Below are 17,596 nucleotides of genomic sequence, written 5' to 3'. Positions count from 1 at the left end.
CTGCCAAATCCCACAACACACTGGGGGCATAATTTGGTTTGTTATGACATCTTGTGGTGAAACATTTTATTGCAACAGTGATGTGGTATAAAGAGCCTGTGCCATGTTGTCATTAATGTATGTGTTGTGGTAATACCACCATGCTTATGCAAAAAAGTGAAACTGGAAACATTCCCTTGTTGACAAGCTGAGTCTCAGTTGTATTTCTCACACTTTCCGAGGACAAAATGTCTTCCAGAGAGAATACAACAATACATATATTATTTTATTTGCATGTTACATGGCGATTAACACAATTGTACCATTAAGATTCTGTGTTCCAAGCTGACCCGGCATCTCAAGTCACATTCAAATACAGAACATTGAATTCAAACAACTTAATTTTGTGTTATGAACATGTTCTCATATACCTTTATTACATATCATTTTTTTAAACTGACTGCAATTACCTTATGCCATAATAAAGTAAAATAAAACAGAAACAAAAAAACGGGACACTGCTGTGTCATAATCCATGATTGAATCTTAATTTCCCATGTCAAAGGGAAGGGAAGTACAAACATGATAGTTACATTTGCTGTTTAAATCTTTATATGTTGAGTTTTATAAACACGACCTTATGGATTTGCTGACTTTACAGCATTCTAGTGTAGAAACAACACACTGTATATACACTCCGAGGAAAAAAATATTCTAAACTTAAAATATAAGGTTACCACTGTAAACTCAACAGAATTAGAAAGTTAGCTGTTTGGCCAACTTGTCATGTATCTCATGCCTTATGTTAACTTCTCAGGTAAGTTAATAATAATGGACAGAATCAGAATCAGAGTACACACGCGCACACACATAAGCCAGTTTTGTACAGTGAAGCGATGGTGATGTTTTGAGGCAATGCTCAACTAGATAGCTGTATCTACAGTCTTCAGTAGAATCCAGGTTGGTCTACAGGGAGGTTGGTGCTTTGTCCGTAGGCTGGCTGTTGGTCTCTATGAGCAATGAAAGGACAGTATTCCGTATCTCTTTCTGCTTTATGGATAAGACAGCGCTCCATGGCTTTTACATAAGTGGTCTTGGTATCAGTCAGTGCTTATTGGCTGGTTTTAACCTGCAAGGACACACTTGGACATGAAGTCACCCGAATGGTAGAAAGTTTAAACCATGACAGTCAATTTATTGTAGAATCCTTTAAAATAAGCTTCCTCTACCCATCTTGCATTCCAAGCAGGTTAAAATGGCACAATTTGGAGATATTTGAGCCAGCTCTGGTAGTCTGTCAGGGCCTCCTCCAGCAAATAAACACATTTTAGTTTTCTAAGAGTCTACCCAAGGCCAGCCTTGCTCTGCCCTGAGTATTTTTTATTTTTTTTGGACGACTCATGAGTGAGACAGACTTACTGAAATAGACATGTAGCACAGACTACTCTCATGCAAACTGATTATGAGGAACTATTTCACCATAGCTTTCAGATCATTCACTTCTTCCTACAGTAACTAGATAATTGTTGCTTACAAACTAGCATCCTCAAGTATGAGCTAGCCAGAGGCTAAAAAGCAGGAAGAGTCTGCAGAAATACCAATGTAGTAGAAAAACAACAGGGGTCAAGTTACTCCAAGTTAAAGTGGATACACCAGAGTTGTTCAGTCGTAGAAAATCAACAAAAAAAAAGCATGTGTGAGATGATGACAGAATAAAGCAGCTTTCTTATTACTTCCTAGACTGGAAAATCTGAGTGTAAGATATTGTTTGTGTTGTGACTGATAAAGATGAGAGAAAAGTTGTTTTAACTGTTTAAATGCTTCAGCTTTGAGTCACTTTACAGCTCTGCCTCCACTGTTTTACCCACATAAAAATTAGATTGGATCAGATGGCATTACCAACGCTACAAAGTCACACAGCCATGGCCTCAAAAGCATATACAATGAAAACACCAGGGACAATTTCTTTAATGCATGACAAAGATGACATTAATTACATGTGTGTTTTACAGTACTAGTACTATCTCGGCTTGGTTGTTAGAAGAGCGGAGACATGTACACACTTCCAGTCAAGGAGCTGAGCTGGGTGCTGGAGTCCGTACACTATTAGTCACCTTACAGTAGGTCAAACTAAATGGAAAAAGGCAGCTAATAGTGCACCAATTTCAGCAATTCTCGTCACAACAGGAATGACCTCTGAGCTGTTTCCTGAAATAATCACTGTTTGAAAGGTCTTCTTTCACAAAATATTGACACATGTAGTAATCATTTAACGATTTTGTTCATAAAGAAATAAATTCATCGATTGGAGATGTGTGATGAGAACATTTCCTATATGACATGTAAGATGCCCATCAGCACATTGGCTTTGGTGGCCATTAAGGGAAAGAAGCATTCAGTATTCATTTGTTTGCTAAACATAATATTCCATTTCCTACAATCATCTCAAGGATAGGTACAATAATAACTGCACAAAACAATCTTCTCTTTGTTTTTGTTTTAAAACATCATTTTTCTAATGGGCTTCGGTTCACTTGATAGAACAGGGTTGCCAGTTCAAGAGATCTACAAGTTATTCATCCTCAACAAATCGCTACCCTATTCAGAAACATGGACACATACAATTTGCCTTTTCATAATAGTATAAGGACATTGGATTCAAGTATATATATATATATATATATATATACACACACACACACACACAACTAAAATTAATGAGGTAAAGACAGGAAAAATAACCTCAATATCAATATGTTATGAATTTGTCTGTATCAGTTCATATTAAAACACACATACTTATTGAAAGAGAAAAACTAAAAAGTCATTCATCGGTGTCAGACATTTTTATCCAAATTCCAGCAGTATAGAAGATTGATCCTAAAACTCATAAACTAAAAGCGAACCCTGTATGTGGTACAATATATGCAGCTAAATGTGTGCAGCCTGCTGTGGAGCAGGGACAAACTGCACAGTATGGTTGGTTGGTTGGTCGTCAAACAAGCAACATAAACTGCAACAATTTCTCTGTTTCCTGTTGTTACAGTGGCAGAACAAGTTGTCTTATCATAGAGAAATACAAAATTTTACTATGTACAGTACGCATCATTATAACCTACTGTGTTTTCTTTTCCTGCTGCAAAATAAAAGAGGGATTCTTTTGGAAAAAAGGCTTGTGGTTGCAAAGCCACTGAATGAAGATATAGGTATCCCTCACCAGATATACTAATTTCCATAGGGTTGTACTTCGCATGGTTTAGCCGAGTAGGATCAAGTCGATTCTATTCACTGCATCCTCAATTTCTGGGCTCGAAAGCAACAACCCAAGTGACTGCTGCATCTAGAAACAATGTCATTGATAGGAGAGATATCCGGCTAATGCTCTATGTCTGTGTTTCACTCTATTAGCATCAGATTATGGTAGTAAAGACTTTAATATCAAGCTTTAATCTCATTATAGAAGACAGCTGCAGTATTTTCCCTTTGATTTGTGTATGTGTTAGTTTCAAATCTATATGGATATTTGGCAGATACTTTGCATGTTGCTCGTTAATGCACTGGTTAAACACTCGGTTAAATCTACAATTTAAGTTAACATAATTAATCTATGGGAGTAAGAACAAATATACCTTATGTCTTCAGTACTTCTAGAGACAAATGATTGTTGGCATCCCTGTGAGAGGGTGCCCCTCTGTTTTCCCATGAAGACAAAAATACAACAAACCCTAAACCCGATCCAGACCCCGAAGACAAGATATAGCAGAAATAAAGAAGTGCATACAAATTAAAAAGAACAATGCAATTCTTTAAAGAGCACTGTTTGCTTGTTCTGTCCTTCATTTCATTGTTGTTGTTGTTGTTCTTCTTATAACATTTTACTCATAACCCATCGTTTTTTGTAATATCTGTAAGCAGTGCTTAAGGTTTTTGTATAATGATGCAAACAGTCTGGGTGGAGGCGGTAAAGTTGGTAATAAGGTAGCAATAAGGATGTCGGTGAGTTGGAGAGAAGGAAGAGGAGAGAGAGGAAGGAAGGCCAGAGGGGGAAAAGGAGGAGGGCAGCGGTATTAACACTTGAAGAAAAGGCAGGCGAAGCAGGCCAGCAGGAGCCACAGTGATTGAGATACACAGGCAGAGCCGTTGATATCTCGACCTGTTCCGGGTCCTGCACAGAGAGAGACAGAGAGCGGGAGAGAGGAGTGTTAATGTAGAGTTACTGCCAGAGAGCTCACTCAGATTGGCACAACCATCACCTTCAGGAAAACCTAATGCCACTATTTACATTTTATCTAGAAAATGGATGACAAAATATTTGGATATCCACCATTATGGTTTTCTTCATATTCACTCAGATAATATTGATATTTTTGAGGGTACTGTAGAGGTACATATTTACATATGCACAGGTGTTTGGTGACATCTCGTGGCCTTGTTGTGCTATTGCCTCCATGCTGAGATGGAAGCTCAAGCGCAAATCATGCTTCAGAGAGCACAGAAAAGGTAGCCTGGGTAAACCCTTACGAACTTCTGGCAAATTTGAGATTACAACTGAGAAGGGTCTGGTGTCAACCAGGCTAATGAAAAGGCATAAACTGGGAAACATATGGTGATCCTGAAGCTCAATGCACTGCAACTTGCAAATACATAAAAAAACAACCAAATACAAAAATGCTTCAAGTCGCACAGAACAATTAGGTTTGTTCTGCATTTGGTTGTGATTTCTATATTTGCAGCATTTTTATTTTTTTTTTCTAAATAAAAAGCACTGTCAAATTGATGAAGATGTGTTCTTAATTTGCTTTTGTTTTGTTGCACGTCTTTTTTGAAAAGAAAATAGACATTGCATCGCAGGTTAAAAAAAGCTGTGGTTGCACTGATCTTTAACAAAATTACTACAAAGCAAGTTTTAGTTTTCATACTAGCATCCCATTATTCAGCTGTTGCAGTGAAGCTTAAAAAAAGCACACCCAGCTACAGTGAGTTTCCTTCCTGCTGTAATTCAATCTCATTTTAGATTCAAAGCGTGAGCCATAGCAAATGCTGCAGTGTATATACTCACTATAGAGGAAAAGACTGGCATTCTGGACGCCCAGTCGGTTCGAGGCCACGCAGGTATAGTTTCCATAATCCTCTTCGGTGACGTTGGCAATCATGAGAATTGTGGTAGTGCCAAGAATCTGAATATTAATGCCCTGGGCATTGGACAGCCTGGAGAGGAGAGACAGACAGAAGTGGTCATTCTAGCTAAATTGCAAAGTAATGAAAATCAGTGGTTTTTAAGCCAGAAGGGAGTTAGTGACATTTTGAGCAAAATAATAGTCTGCAGTGTCTGTGCAGGTAAAGGAGATGGTAGAATTTAATTAACCAACTAAATATGTAGATTCTTTACTGAAAGAGAATACACACTTTGAGGTTTTCTGAATAATATGTTAAACTTTTGGTTTAAACATAGGTTAGATTATCAGCCTAACAGCAACATGGCACTTTTCACAAAATGGCAGCTGTTTTCTGACTGTGGTGTGACATCCCAGAGGAACACTACTAGTATACTGCTGCCTGTAGAACAAAAACTACACACTGAAGGCTGTGAATAAGCCTTTGGAACAAACCTTTTTCATTAACAGTCTGACACTGCATTTAACAGAAACCAATCCTCGACCTTTGGATTATGTGGTGAGCAAATCATTTTTTTCTGTTTAAAGGACCAGTGTGGTCCTGTAATATTCACAACTATATTTTCATTAGTGTATAATCACCTGAAACTAAAACGCTTTGTCTTTTCGTTAGCTTAAAATGACCCTTCATATAGAGCAGGGGTCTCAAACTCCCGGCCCGGGGGCCAATTGAGGCCCGCGGGCTGATATTTTGTGGCCCCCCTACTTGACATCAAAGTTTAGTGTCAGTGCGGCCCGCGCGTTGTTCTGAAACGCACCTTTTTGCTAAGTTGTTGCGTGTGCCGCGCTTGCCACGCTTTTATTTTATTTGTTTAGCACTTACGGGCTACCATAGCTAGTCTCGTGACTGCGGTGTTTGTTGTCAACGGTTGTCAAGCTAGCCAACCGTGAAGTACCTGGGGAAGTATCAACGTTAGTCACTTGGTTGAAACGTGTTCCAGAGTGACGGAAAATATATGCCATCACACAGTTCCAGTCATGTCTCTCTCAAAACGTGCTGTGAAGAGAAAGATTGGCGACGAGCACAGGCAATTTAAGTGAAAGTGGGAGACGGAATATTTTTTCTATCGAGCACAGGGGCACCCCTACGTGTCTCATATGCACAGAGAAAGTTGCGGTGTACAAGGAATATGACATCAGACGTCATTACTCAACTAGAAATGCTGAGGAGTATACAAAATACCAGGGAGATGAGAGAAAGAACCGGGTCGCCAATCTTAAAAAATGAGGCAACAAGATTTATTTAAGAAAGCAAACAAAGAATACTTTTGTTGAATACTTGACGCAGCCCAGCCTGACCCACACTCTGCCTCGAGCGGCCCCCAGGTAAATTGAGTTTGAGACCCCTGATATAGAGGGTCCTCTTCCATGGAATCAGCCATGTTGCACTGCCATGTGGTAGTCCAGAACAGACAAACCAAACACTGGCTCTAAAGAGGGCCTTTCACATTTTTACATAATCTAAAGGCCACCGTAGATTCTGTGCAACCTCACCGCTATACGCCACTAAATCCTTCATAAAGTTTGCAGAAATGGAACAACTTGTAAAAAACAGCAAAGTGTAAATGTGACATAAACAATTCTTAGTAAATATGTTTGTATGGATATTTGCTGTGCAGTATGTCAATGTGTTCTTCATTGTTGTCTTTTATGTATTTTGTTGTCATTAAAACAAACAGGATCATCGCTATCCCATTTTTCGGATGAAAGATTAGTATGCTGGTGCAGTCCTTCCCTGCACTTCTGGGTTTCTTAATGACCACCAAACTTCTGCCAATCAATTATGACAACCTTGAATCCCTTTCAGCACAAATTAATCAATACAATTTGCTGACTCAGACTGTGTACCTCGCTGATGAACTGTTCCTTACATCATCACAACCAAATAAAACTCTTTTAATAACACAGTACGCATAATGGATTCTTCTTGTTCTTGAGCTGATTGAGCCCTTTCGTATCATGAATGAGGTGCAGTTCATTTAAGGCGCCTCAACTTAATCCTGCTTAAGTCTGGGTAATGTGGTAATCGGAATTGCAGCGGGGAAGCGAGAGGTTTGTGCTGACACATACTTGGCTGATAGAAAGTATTAACATAAAAAGGAAAACGCACATCATGGCACAGCATAATTTGGCTCACTGGGGAACGGGGAATTGATAAAGTGCTGAGGTCCTTCCCATAGGAGACACCTTGGGAATGGTGGCAGTGTGTGTGTGTCTAAAAGCAGGAGAGCGAGAACTAAGGGAGGACAAGTGCACCAGCAGTGTCTCTACTTCATCTAAAAGCAAACCCCACTCCCACGATAAGGCCAGCAGCAGATATATTCTCCAGTGTGTCTTCATGAGAGGTGACTGCACTATTAAAAAGGCCTGCCTGCCCACAGAGCATGCTGAGAGACCCAGATAATAATATACACAGCACTTCAGGGAGCTGAAAGCAAACAGCTATTTTTACTATAGATTGCAGCGCATGATTGTAATGCAGCAGCAGGGGAATAAACTGACCTAAACAGGTCAAAAGAGATAGAACTCTCGTTTGTTTCCACAGTGAAGGTTTCAGGATTTTGTTTTCTTTGCACACATGCTGTGAGTTTAAATATCCAGCAGCAGAAAACTGGAGCGTAGAGAACCGTAGAGCACAGGAAACTGGATCTCTGGCCCCCAAAGCGCATCTCCTTTTTCTATTAGCATTTATTGAGTTTGACATTTCTGCTGCCCATTTTAACTTTTAACACGTTTGGCACACGCACATCTGCAGCCGGTAACTTCTCTCACTTTTTCAAGTTTATTTTCAAATATGCCTGTGTCTCTGCCAGCTTCTTCATCTGGCATAATAGATTGGAATACATTATCAGAGAAGTTGGCAGAAATTGTGAAGTTTATCAAGTGTTCTCATCATTACTGTATCATACTGGATGTCATTCCTCGCAGGCAGAGGGCAGCAGTGCTCCAGTGGATATTTTCAGTGATCACTTCTTGATGCACAGAGTCCACTCGGTTACATTAAAGCCTAGATTGAAATGATTTGACCCCTCTATTTGGCAGAGGGCATGCAGTGTGTGTGCAGGGCTGTGGTCGCAGGCCGGTAGAGATGAAAGACCAGAGCGAATCATCAGATGGACAGATTTGATTCTGTAGTGTGTGGGAGCATCTAAAGTAGGTTATCACTGCCAGAGAAAGTGACAGGCCTGTTATGATTCAAGGCCGATGATGAATGAAATCAAGTAGAGAGCCCTGCTGAGACTTGTAACCCAGTGATGATTGAAAGCGGTCTGGTGTCTGTGACAGCCATGCATCAGCTGACAAAATAACAAAAATATCTGTCTATCATGTTAGCTTACAGCTCACGTAGGATTTTCTCACGCTGGGTGATTTACTGCACAAATAGCACAAGCATTTAAAATATGTTTTAGTAGATAGACACTGGTTGATTCTACAAACTCAATTATAAAGTACAGTAATGAATTATGGGGTTCATAAGAGCTACTGCATAAAACTGGACATTATTTTCTATGTGCACCATCAGATTTGTAGTTTCGCCTTTAGGGACCTCTGCCAAGGCATGCCCTATCTCACAATTTTAATGTAGTGGGAACTTTCCCAGTCGGGAACACATTTTTCAGATTATTCAGACACCACATGAATGCAGCACAAATGCCCTATCTGGCAATGTTAATGGAAGTGTAAACTAATGTGTGTTCCCTTGATTCATATCCACTATAGAATACAATGGGTTCTTGGCCCATGCTACACCCTTCCACCAAGTTTGATGAAAATCAGGCCAGTAGTTTTTCTGTAATCCTGCTGACAGGCAAACAAACAAACAAACCAACAGACAGACAGACAGACAGACCAAGCTGAAAACATGTCCTCCTTGGCGGAGGTAAAAAAAAAACAAGGCTGAAGGGGCAGGCAATTTACAGTTTGATCCAAATTCCATCAAGGACAGCAAGTGAGAAGAGACAAAAGGAGCAGGGAGGGTCATGACAGCCAGGTAGTAATATTTTTCAGTTATGAACTTCTGGCCAGCTGCATTCAGATCATGATGTATCGGTCTATACTGAGGCTAATTGGGTGTCTAACACCATGGAGACTCTCAGATCCTGGATGCTGTGAAGCAATGATTCATTTATGTGAGGAGGTCTTCATGTGGATATTAAGACTGGCAGAGGATGGATATGCACACGGAAAGGCGAGTTGCTGTAAGCCTCTCTAGTCAGAGGAGGAGAGAGGACTTGGCTCTGCAGCCCAGAATGTGTTTACCAGTTGTGCCAAGCAGTTTGTTCAAACTCTGAAATCTTTACTGCTTCAGTTTGGCTTGTTTGGGCAGGTGAGAGCAATGCTTTTCAAACTTGGCACTAGATAACTAGAGCAAAATAAATGTGTGCCTTGATCCTATTCCAAAAGAGCTGCTGTGTGATTTGTTTGGTGTAACATAACCCACCAAGAGGAAAATAAAAGTTGGAAGTTAACAAACTGAACAGGTCTGACCAAGAAGCAAGGATTTATGAGCTTGTCACAGTATTAATAAAACATGAACACACTTTACTATACTTGGGTATAGGAACAGTTTTAACACTAACTTTCCTCCCGACATCAACAAATCCAAAACAAAATATATTAAAGATATAACAAGGGATTTAAGAAAACAATTAATCAATGTCAAATATAATGAGGCTTTGCAAAGATAAATCCTACATCTGACGGGTATCAGTAATTAAAATATGAAACATGACAGTGTAGTTTGTTTGTCAAAATATAGTAAAGGAAGGGATTAAAGAAGGCTTAATTCAACAAGGAACCAAAGCTAATTAGAAAACTCCAGTAAAACTTAACTGTACTTCTAAAAAAATTTTGAAATGAACAAAGTACAGTGTATGTGTTTGAGGCTGAAATAATGAGGTGAAAATTCAAAACCATCAGTTCTAACATGTTTCCCTGTCTCCTTACACACAACCACACCTCTGGATTGTTCTGTTTTGCCGGAAAAGTGATGTTTTGACTCACTTCACTGCTGACATGATAACCCTGGGAAAACAGCAGATTCTAAAATATCACTTATGTAGCCATCCAGTGCATATTTAAACCCTAGTTTTCAGGGTTCTTGGGTATAAAACGAGTCAGGAACATTAAAAAGTCATGGAGTTGCAAAATATCAACATTTGCCAGCTAAAAATGAAAAGACTGCTGTTGTTTGACTCTGTTTGAAACAAAGAAACCACCCCAAAAATTACAACAAATTTCAAGTGGTAATTCAAGTGGTCAATTGGTCCCTGGTGCGAGAATCTGAAGCAACAGTACCAACAACATCTTGATTCACATGCAGATTTCAGGGTGTCCACTGCCAACCTGTGTTGATGAGGTTAAACTGATTAAGTGCAGGAGCAATACCTTAACAATCAGGTCAATAAGACACAACAGGCCACAGTGCATTAGCTTTGATTTTTGGGTAGGGGACTATGAAATTAACTAGTCAAGCAAGGATAAATGATATTATTATGGTGCATTAACATCATCATCATCCAAGGAGAAAGTGCAATAACACTTTCCTCTGGCGCAGAGGGAGAAGGGGACCATGAACAGGCACATTGCCAAAATCCTCCAGGGGACAAAACAACTGAGATAGATGGCGGTTGGAAACAACAGATAATGCAAAAATATTTCAACAACCATAAATCTTTCTTTTCGAGCACTGGCGTGATAGGCCTATTACTTTAGAGACCATATCTGTGATAACACTCCCAATCTTCCATGAACTTTTAGTGCTGTAGTTTGGGTGGGAGTGAAATGGCAGATCATGATGCTTTGCATGTGCAATTCTCCAATCATTTTTTTTTTTTTCATTCAAACTCCTCTGTTTCCAAACTGACTCGGGTGGTGAGTTTACTGCAGAGAGAGGACGGATTCTCTCGGGTTATTAAATGAGAAGTGATAAAATCGAGGGACTGGGTTGTCGTTGCTTTTGAATGTTATTACACTTTGATCCTCTTCAAGTGTTTTCCAGACACATGCATGGCACTTAAATTGATCGCTTTCCAATGAACATCTGTGTCTGGTCACATGGTTTGCACTTTCACAGGAGACAGTAGTACAGAGAAAGCTGATTTCCATTTTAGTGGAATTACTTGTGGTATGAGAAAAGGGTTATTAAGATTTTCAGTGACTATGGTATACACATTGCATGCAGGAGCACACCCGATCTGTTCTCCTTTTTCTCTTCTCAAAAGAACATCACAGAATCCGCTGCAGTCTCACGCAGCTATGTTACATTAACAACGGAATAACAGCCTAGTGAGTAATTAAGTGGGTGATTAGTCTTTATCAAACTACACAGATGATGTCATCAAATTAACATTGGGATGTGTCAATGGGACCACTGTGAGGGCAGATTTGACAAAGGGATCAAAGAGATCCATTATAACCAGTGAGTAAAATGATACGGAGCGTGCCTGGCACAGAGAATAAAGTGATGAAGCTGGTGTCACATTTGGGAGATGAAGAGAAAACTACTCTGGAGAGAGCATGTCAAGGGTTGTGTCATTACAAAAAAAAAAGCTGCTCCTTGAAAGACCTCAGTATAGTCCTATTGTTGGAAGACCGATTGATGCTGATACAGTACAGCATTCCCCACATACTCGCATAGAGAACATTGTTCAAAATTATTTTTTATTTTAGAAAACCATGCTATTCAATAATTGCCCTTTAATTGTGCTCACAACAGTAAACAGCCTCTTACAGCTGTCATGGCCATGCACGGGTAAATTCAATGTAAATCTCATTATTTTGGCTCATTATTTTATTTGGAATGGTGGCATAATAAATCAAGTTGGCTCATTGCCTCCAGGCAAGTCAGGCCAAGTCAATGTAAGGTTATTTCTTTCTTTCACCTATCATCACATGCATGTCACCAGCAGGAGCTAATTATCAATCATCACAAATCAGAATGTTTTAATACATAATCCACCTTAATAAACCATGAGGACAGTACACATAATAAGCTCTGGTACACAAACCTTCCCAAACCTTTTAATGCATAGTAAAAACTTTTGTTGTGAAGGCTTTCCTCAAATATTTTGTTGTTTCTAGTTATCTGACATGTTTTCCATCCTGGAAACATTACAGGAGATAATAACAGAAATAAAAGAGCGTCAGAGCACGAGGGGTGCCAGCCTTGGTGGATCTGGTCTTCCAGTAGATATGGTTGTTTGTGATAAAGGAAACTAATGGCTTTTGCTCTATTTAATGGCTTGTTTGACTGGTTGTATACACCAGGGAACTTCAACAGGGGGTCCAGACCTCAGAATCAATCCAGGGGGGCCTCCAAATTATTGTTAATTTTTGAAAGTTTTTTCAAAAGTTAAAAAGTCCTAACATGAATCCAACATATTATTAGCAAATATAACTCCCTACTGCTTACTGGCCTATAGGTAAGGTAGTTACTAAGATAGCCATCCAGAGATTCTGTTAATGCTAAGAATTCACTGTGCCGCATGAATGTTTAACATTAAAACACGGTTTATATAATCATGGCAACAATTATTAGGCTATTTGAATAGCTTAGTATTCTATGCAAAAAAAGGTATTTATAAAGGCTTTAGGCCACCCTACACGTTATTGTAGGCCCACTTTAATATGCAACTTCATTTCATACAATGTGTAGTAGGGGGTCCCTGCTCCGCCTCTCTTTCAGTTAAGGGGTCCTTGGCTTAAATAACATTGAAGACCCCTGGTATACTCTGTATCTATTTAGCTCTCTTAGCCCTTGATGGGATAAAGCATAACAGCTGCACAGACTGAGCTTGCAACATCATCTTGAATCAGTGTGTTAGTTATACTTGATCTATAACTAGTGACTGCCAAGTGTTACTACCTGTTTTTCATTGTTATTTGATATTGAAGTGTCCTACAGTAGTACAGAATAAAGTATTCAGAAATTGTCCAAGTGTTATCCGACCATCATGTATGCAGTGTTGTACAAGTGTCTATTGTGTCTGTGACAGTGATGTGGTGGTGATAGTGTAAATGTGTGTCAAGATTTACCTTTTTTCGTCTCTGAACCATTCAAACTCTGGTGTGGGCACAGCCGTGGCATCACACTGCAGTGTCCCCATGCGGCCCACCGGAGTCTCTGAGCTCTGGGTTTTCTTTATTGTTGGAGGGTCTGCAGAGTCACACAATGTTAAAGTAAGTTACATCTGTAAACCAATAACCAAACCAAACTCTAATGTACTGCACAGTCAAGTGTTTTGCTCCTCAATAAAATCACTTTATGTGGCACTTGTGTTTTTTTTTCCAATTCTTGATTGAAATGCTCAGATTTCAGTTTCCTAAAAAGTGAAAAGTTAAATGTACTGTGTCAAGTATGTCTGAATGGGGTCATTGATATAAGCCTGCGACAGAAGACAAGCCCTTTCAAATAATAAAAAAAATGCTCTGTATTAAACCTCACTGAAAAAAAGCAAGCAAACAAATATCTTGGAAATTAAAGTTTCTTCTACATGCCATATTTTGTAAAATGTAATTCTTCTTTTAGGCCTTCAAGCCCTGAGAACCAATGTAAGATACATTATTTGGGGCTTGATTTAGAAAAGTGATAAGTACAAAAACTTAATCAAGTTTATTAACATTGATAATACACACATTTCTAAAAACATCACAACCGTCCAGAACTATGTCCTATGTGGATTAATGCCCGTTTTGCATTTAGGATTAAACACTAAGAAACATAGAAATCTTCATAATTTCATTCAGACACTTAGACTTGGCTAAAGTACAAATTAGGCAACCAGCCATACGTGATTTGTTCAGATAAAAGAGAATTCTATAACTCCTTTGGGGTGAGTTGGTTTGTGATGTCTCAGGAGCTGTTCATCAGTCCAATGTATGCATTACACTTGTCAGATCTAACATGGACCCCTGACAAGATGTAATTAGGTGATCTTGTTTTGAAATGCTAAGTGTCGTGAGAATTACCATGCAAACGACAGTTGCAATCAAAGCTAGAGATCTTTCTATTTCTGAAGACTGAAGGGTGCTCCAAAACTTTCAAGAAGAGCCATCGCTCTCTGCCACACTATATTCTCCACGTCTCCACACGTAATTCCAATCTTGACTTTTATATGCTTTTATCTGTTGAGTGTATCATCTTGTGAAATTTCTGACATGAAACGTGGTAAGCATATTGATCTTTGTTCAGTTTGGAGTATAGCAAGCGCTGCAATGTGTGTGGTTACTTACAGCTGACAACCACATTGACATATTTGACGTCAGGCGTGGCGACGTCATTACTGGCCTTGCATTCATAACGACCCGCTTGGTTTCGCATGATACCTATAATGTCCAGGTACTCTTCTCCGTCCAACGGCTCTGCTGCACAGAGATAGAAAGTGAAGTGAAGAAGGGGTTGAGGGATGCAAGAGGGAGAGGAACAAAGAGATAAACAAAAGAAAGGGGAGAAAGAAGGAAGTGGGATGAAGACAAAGTTAATGTTTGAACCCTGTTCCGGAATAACAATATTTCCATTTCCTTTTAATCTCCACTATTACTTTTCCCACTGACTCAAAACCAGCATAATTTACTTACCATTAGTTCAAATAGAAGAGAAACTAACAGGTAGATTTTCGCTGGATGATCATGTTTAACAACAATTGAATGCAGGTGATAACGAAAAACACTTATTTGCTTTCTAGTCGAGTGTTAGGCAAAAAGATTCATACCACTCTCATATCTTTCCGTTTGTTATTGCTACAACAAGCAACCGGTTAGCTTAGCATTGGACTGGACTAGCACTGGAAACGGGGAAACAGCTAGCCGGTCTTTGTCTGAAGGTAAAATAACAAAAACAAAAAAAAAAAGAAAATACCTACCACTGCAAAAAGCTGCATGGAGTCACATTTTTTTACATTCCAATCCACAACACTGTATACAATATTAATCTGCTGTATGCACTTTGTTTAAAGTGCTCATATTATGCTTTTTGGCTTTTCCCCTTTCCTTTTTTTTTCCCCAAAGGGACTTACCATCTCCAACAGAAAACACTGTTCACAAACTGCTCCAAACAGCTCAATGGTAGTCCAGCCTTTACTTCAGAGACAAACGTGCGTCACTTTGTAACATGTACTAATGCTCGCCTAGCTGCTAGCATGCCACACCCTCATGCTCTGCAACTGACTAGCTAGCAGTGCTTACCTAGCTACTGCACATGTGCGACTCCCAACAAAGATGGAACAGAAGTGAGATGCCTCACTCTGTAGCTAAAACAGAGAGCTCAACACACAGGGTGAAAAGAGGAGCTGCAGCAACGTGCAGTACAACAAAAATATGTTTTCTGAAAATTAAACCACATAAACCTATTCTGGTACAACCTCTAAATACAATTATGAACCTGAAAATGAGCATAATATGAGCACTTTAAACATACTCTGACTGAGTTTTATTGGAAGCAGGCATCTATACACTTTTTGTCAGAGATGAATGATTTGGATGTGTTATGTTTTTTATAGTCTATATCCACGACATTCCACTTCCGGGTTTGTTCAAGTGCCGCCGGAAATTCTGCCGGATGTCCCTCACCTTCCATTTTCTTAGTGTTGGCATTTTAAACTCCGGTTGATTTATGAGGACTATGGTTAACTGCTCCTCAGAACTCTGCAGGGTAAATCCAGACAGCTAGCTAGACTATCTGTCCAATCTGAGTTTTCTGTTGGACGACTAAAACAACCTTTTAACGTGCACATGTTCCACCCAAACAAGTTCCTTCCCGAGACAGTTTTGCAGCGGCACCGTTGCATCTTCCGGCGCTTAGCACTGCCGAAGACGATTGTGATTGGTTTAAAGAAATGCCAATAAACCAGAGCATGTTTTTCTCCCATCTGCTGTGTGGACTAGCCAGACCCTCCTCCGCAGTGCTGTGGAGGAAGGTCTGGCAATGCGAGACTATGTTTTATACTACTTCTGCTAATGCTATAGACACTGATATTTAATTTTAACTGCTTTTATTTTGCCACCCATGTCAGCTTGGCATGATGCTTTTCCACCATCCAACAAGCACTTGGTTTGATGTTAACTGAGGCAAAAATATAGTCTGCACATTAGATAATGCTCCAATGAACATAAATATCTTCAGACGTCTGATAAAGAGCTGGAGAAAAGCTTGACACTTTAAGGGCCCTATCTTGCACCCAGCGCAATTGACTTTGTAGACCGATGCATGTATCATTCCTATTTTGCACCCGACGCACAACGGACTTTTCCCTCCACAGACTCACGTCGGTAAATTAGGGAATGAACTTGCGCTCCCGGGGGCAGTTCAGCAAAAAAGAGGAGGCGAAAAGAATTCCACCACAGACCAGGAAAATCCTAGTCTAAAGTCAGTGGCGCGTTATTCAGATGCTATTTTAAGGGTGCATGCTTGGCCGTAATGTAGAGTGTGCACACCGCGCATACACTTTGCTTCTCTCATCTCACGGACCCAGCAGTTCCCATTTTTGCAAACCATACATAAATACAAGGAAAAATATGACCTTGTTTTACGCATTTCCATGAATCATGGATGTGTTAATGACATAAATGAGGAAATATTAGAGGACTTAAGGAGAAGTGATGTTGAACTGCATGTGCCGATGCCACTTAACCCAAATGCCCCAGCAGCAGCACGGGAGAGGAGAGACGGAAGAGCTGCATCGTCTATAGTGAGGTAATCTCGGTCTAATGTTAGACTACATTGCAAAAATATCACCATGCATTCATAACCTCGTGATTCAGTGAGAGTGAGCCCAAAACATCGGAAAGTATGGTTTAGTGACATTTCTTTATTCACATTTTGACAAAAAGAAAAATCAATAGCAAACGTCGGTCTCCTTGGCTGTAAACCGCTCCTGGCGTGCACCCATGGATGTATTAAGAGCGTGCGCCTAGCAAAAAATGGTTTATTGCATGTTACGCCCAAACCACACCTATGAGTAATGTAGCTACTTCAGACCAACCCATTTTAGATTTGCGTCGGGCGCAAGAGTCATTTATCCCGCCGGTATAATAGCAACAGTGCCCGAGATCCACCCACAAAGCTACTTGCGTTTGGCGTTTGATACTTGCGTTTCAGATCGTTAAAATAGGGCCCTAAACGTCACTTGGTGGTAATTAAATACATTTTCTTTTAAATGTTCTTCAGTCCAGTACCTAGTGTTTATTGACTGGATGTGCATGCTTTTGTAAAGATGTTAGCTTGAAGCATACTGAAACCTTTAAGTCCACTGAGACTTTCTTTGGATTAAGGGCTAAATAAATAAGCACTGGTTTGAACTACGGCATGCTTCCACACTCATATTCCACAATAGAGTTAATTCAAATTCACAGTCAAGTCATGCTGGAAAACTCAGATTGAATGACTACGATTGACTTTTAAACTAAAAGCGCATTTAATATTCAACAACTTGTTGAGCTGACTT

At 39.7% G+C, this 17,596-nt stretch overlaps 1 protein-coding gene across 3 annotated transcripts in view; it reads right to left on the bottom strand.

The window, feature by feature from the left end:
* Window positions 1-244: 244 nt before the first annotated feature.
* LOC116046568 (limbic system associated membrane protein) overlaps window positions 245-17,596 on the bottom strand; it is a 782,424-nt gene continuing 765,072 nt past the window's right edge. For all 3 annotated transcript variants that reach the window (XM_036001580.1, XM_031294959.2, XM_031294958.2), the window contains 4 exons: window positions 14,388-14,519; window positions 13,191-13,311; window positions 5,039-5,187; window positions 245-4,144 (listed from right to left, as the gene is read on the bottom strand). In XM_036001580.1, the coding sequence (XP_035857473.1) occupies window positions 4,047-4,144; window positions 5,039-5,187; window positions 13,191-13,311; window positions 14,388-14,519 (500 nt within the window). In that variant the 3' untranslated portion in view covers window positions 245-4,046. The remainder of the gene's footprint in view (window positions 4,145-5,038; window positions 5,188-13,190; window positions 13,312-14,387; window positions 14,520-17,596) is intronic.

The sequence above is a fragment of the Sander lucioperca genome, chromosome 5, assembly GCF_008315115.2.
Source record: "Sander lucioperca isolate FBNREF2018 chromosome 5, SLUC_FBN_1.2, whole genome shotgun sequence".
Classification (NCBI taxonomy): Eukaryota; Metazoa; Chordata; class Actinopteri; order Perciformes; family Percidae; genus Sander; species Sander lucioperca.
This window is presented reverse-complemented; position numbering and strand designations above follow the sequence as displayed.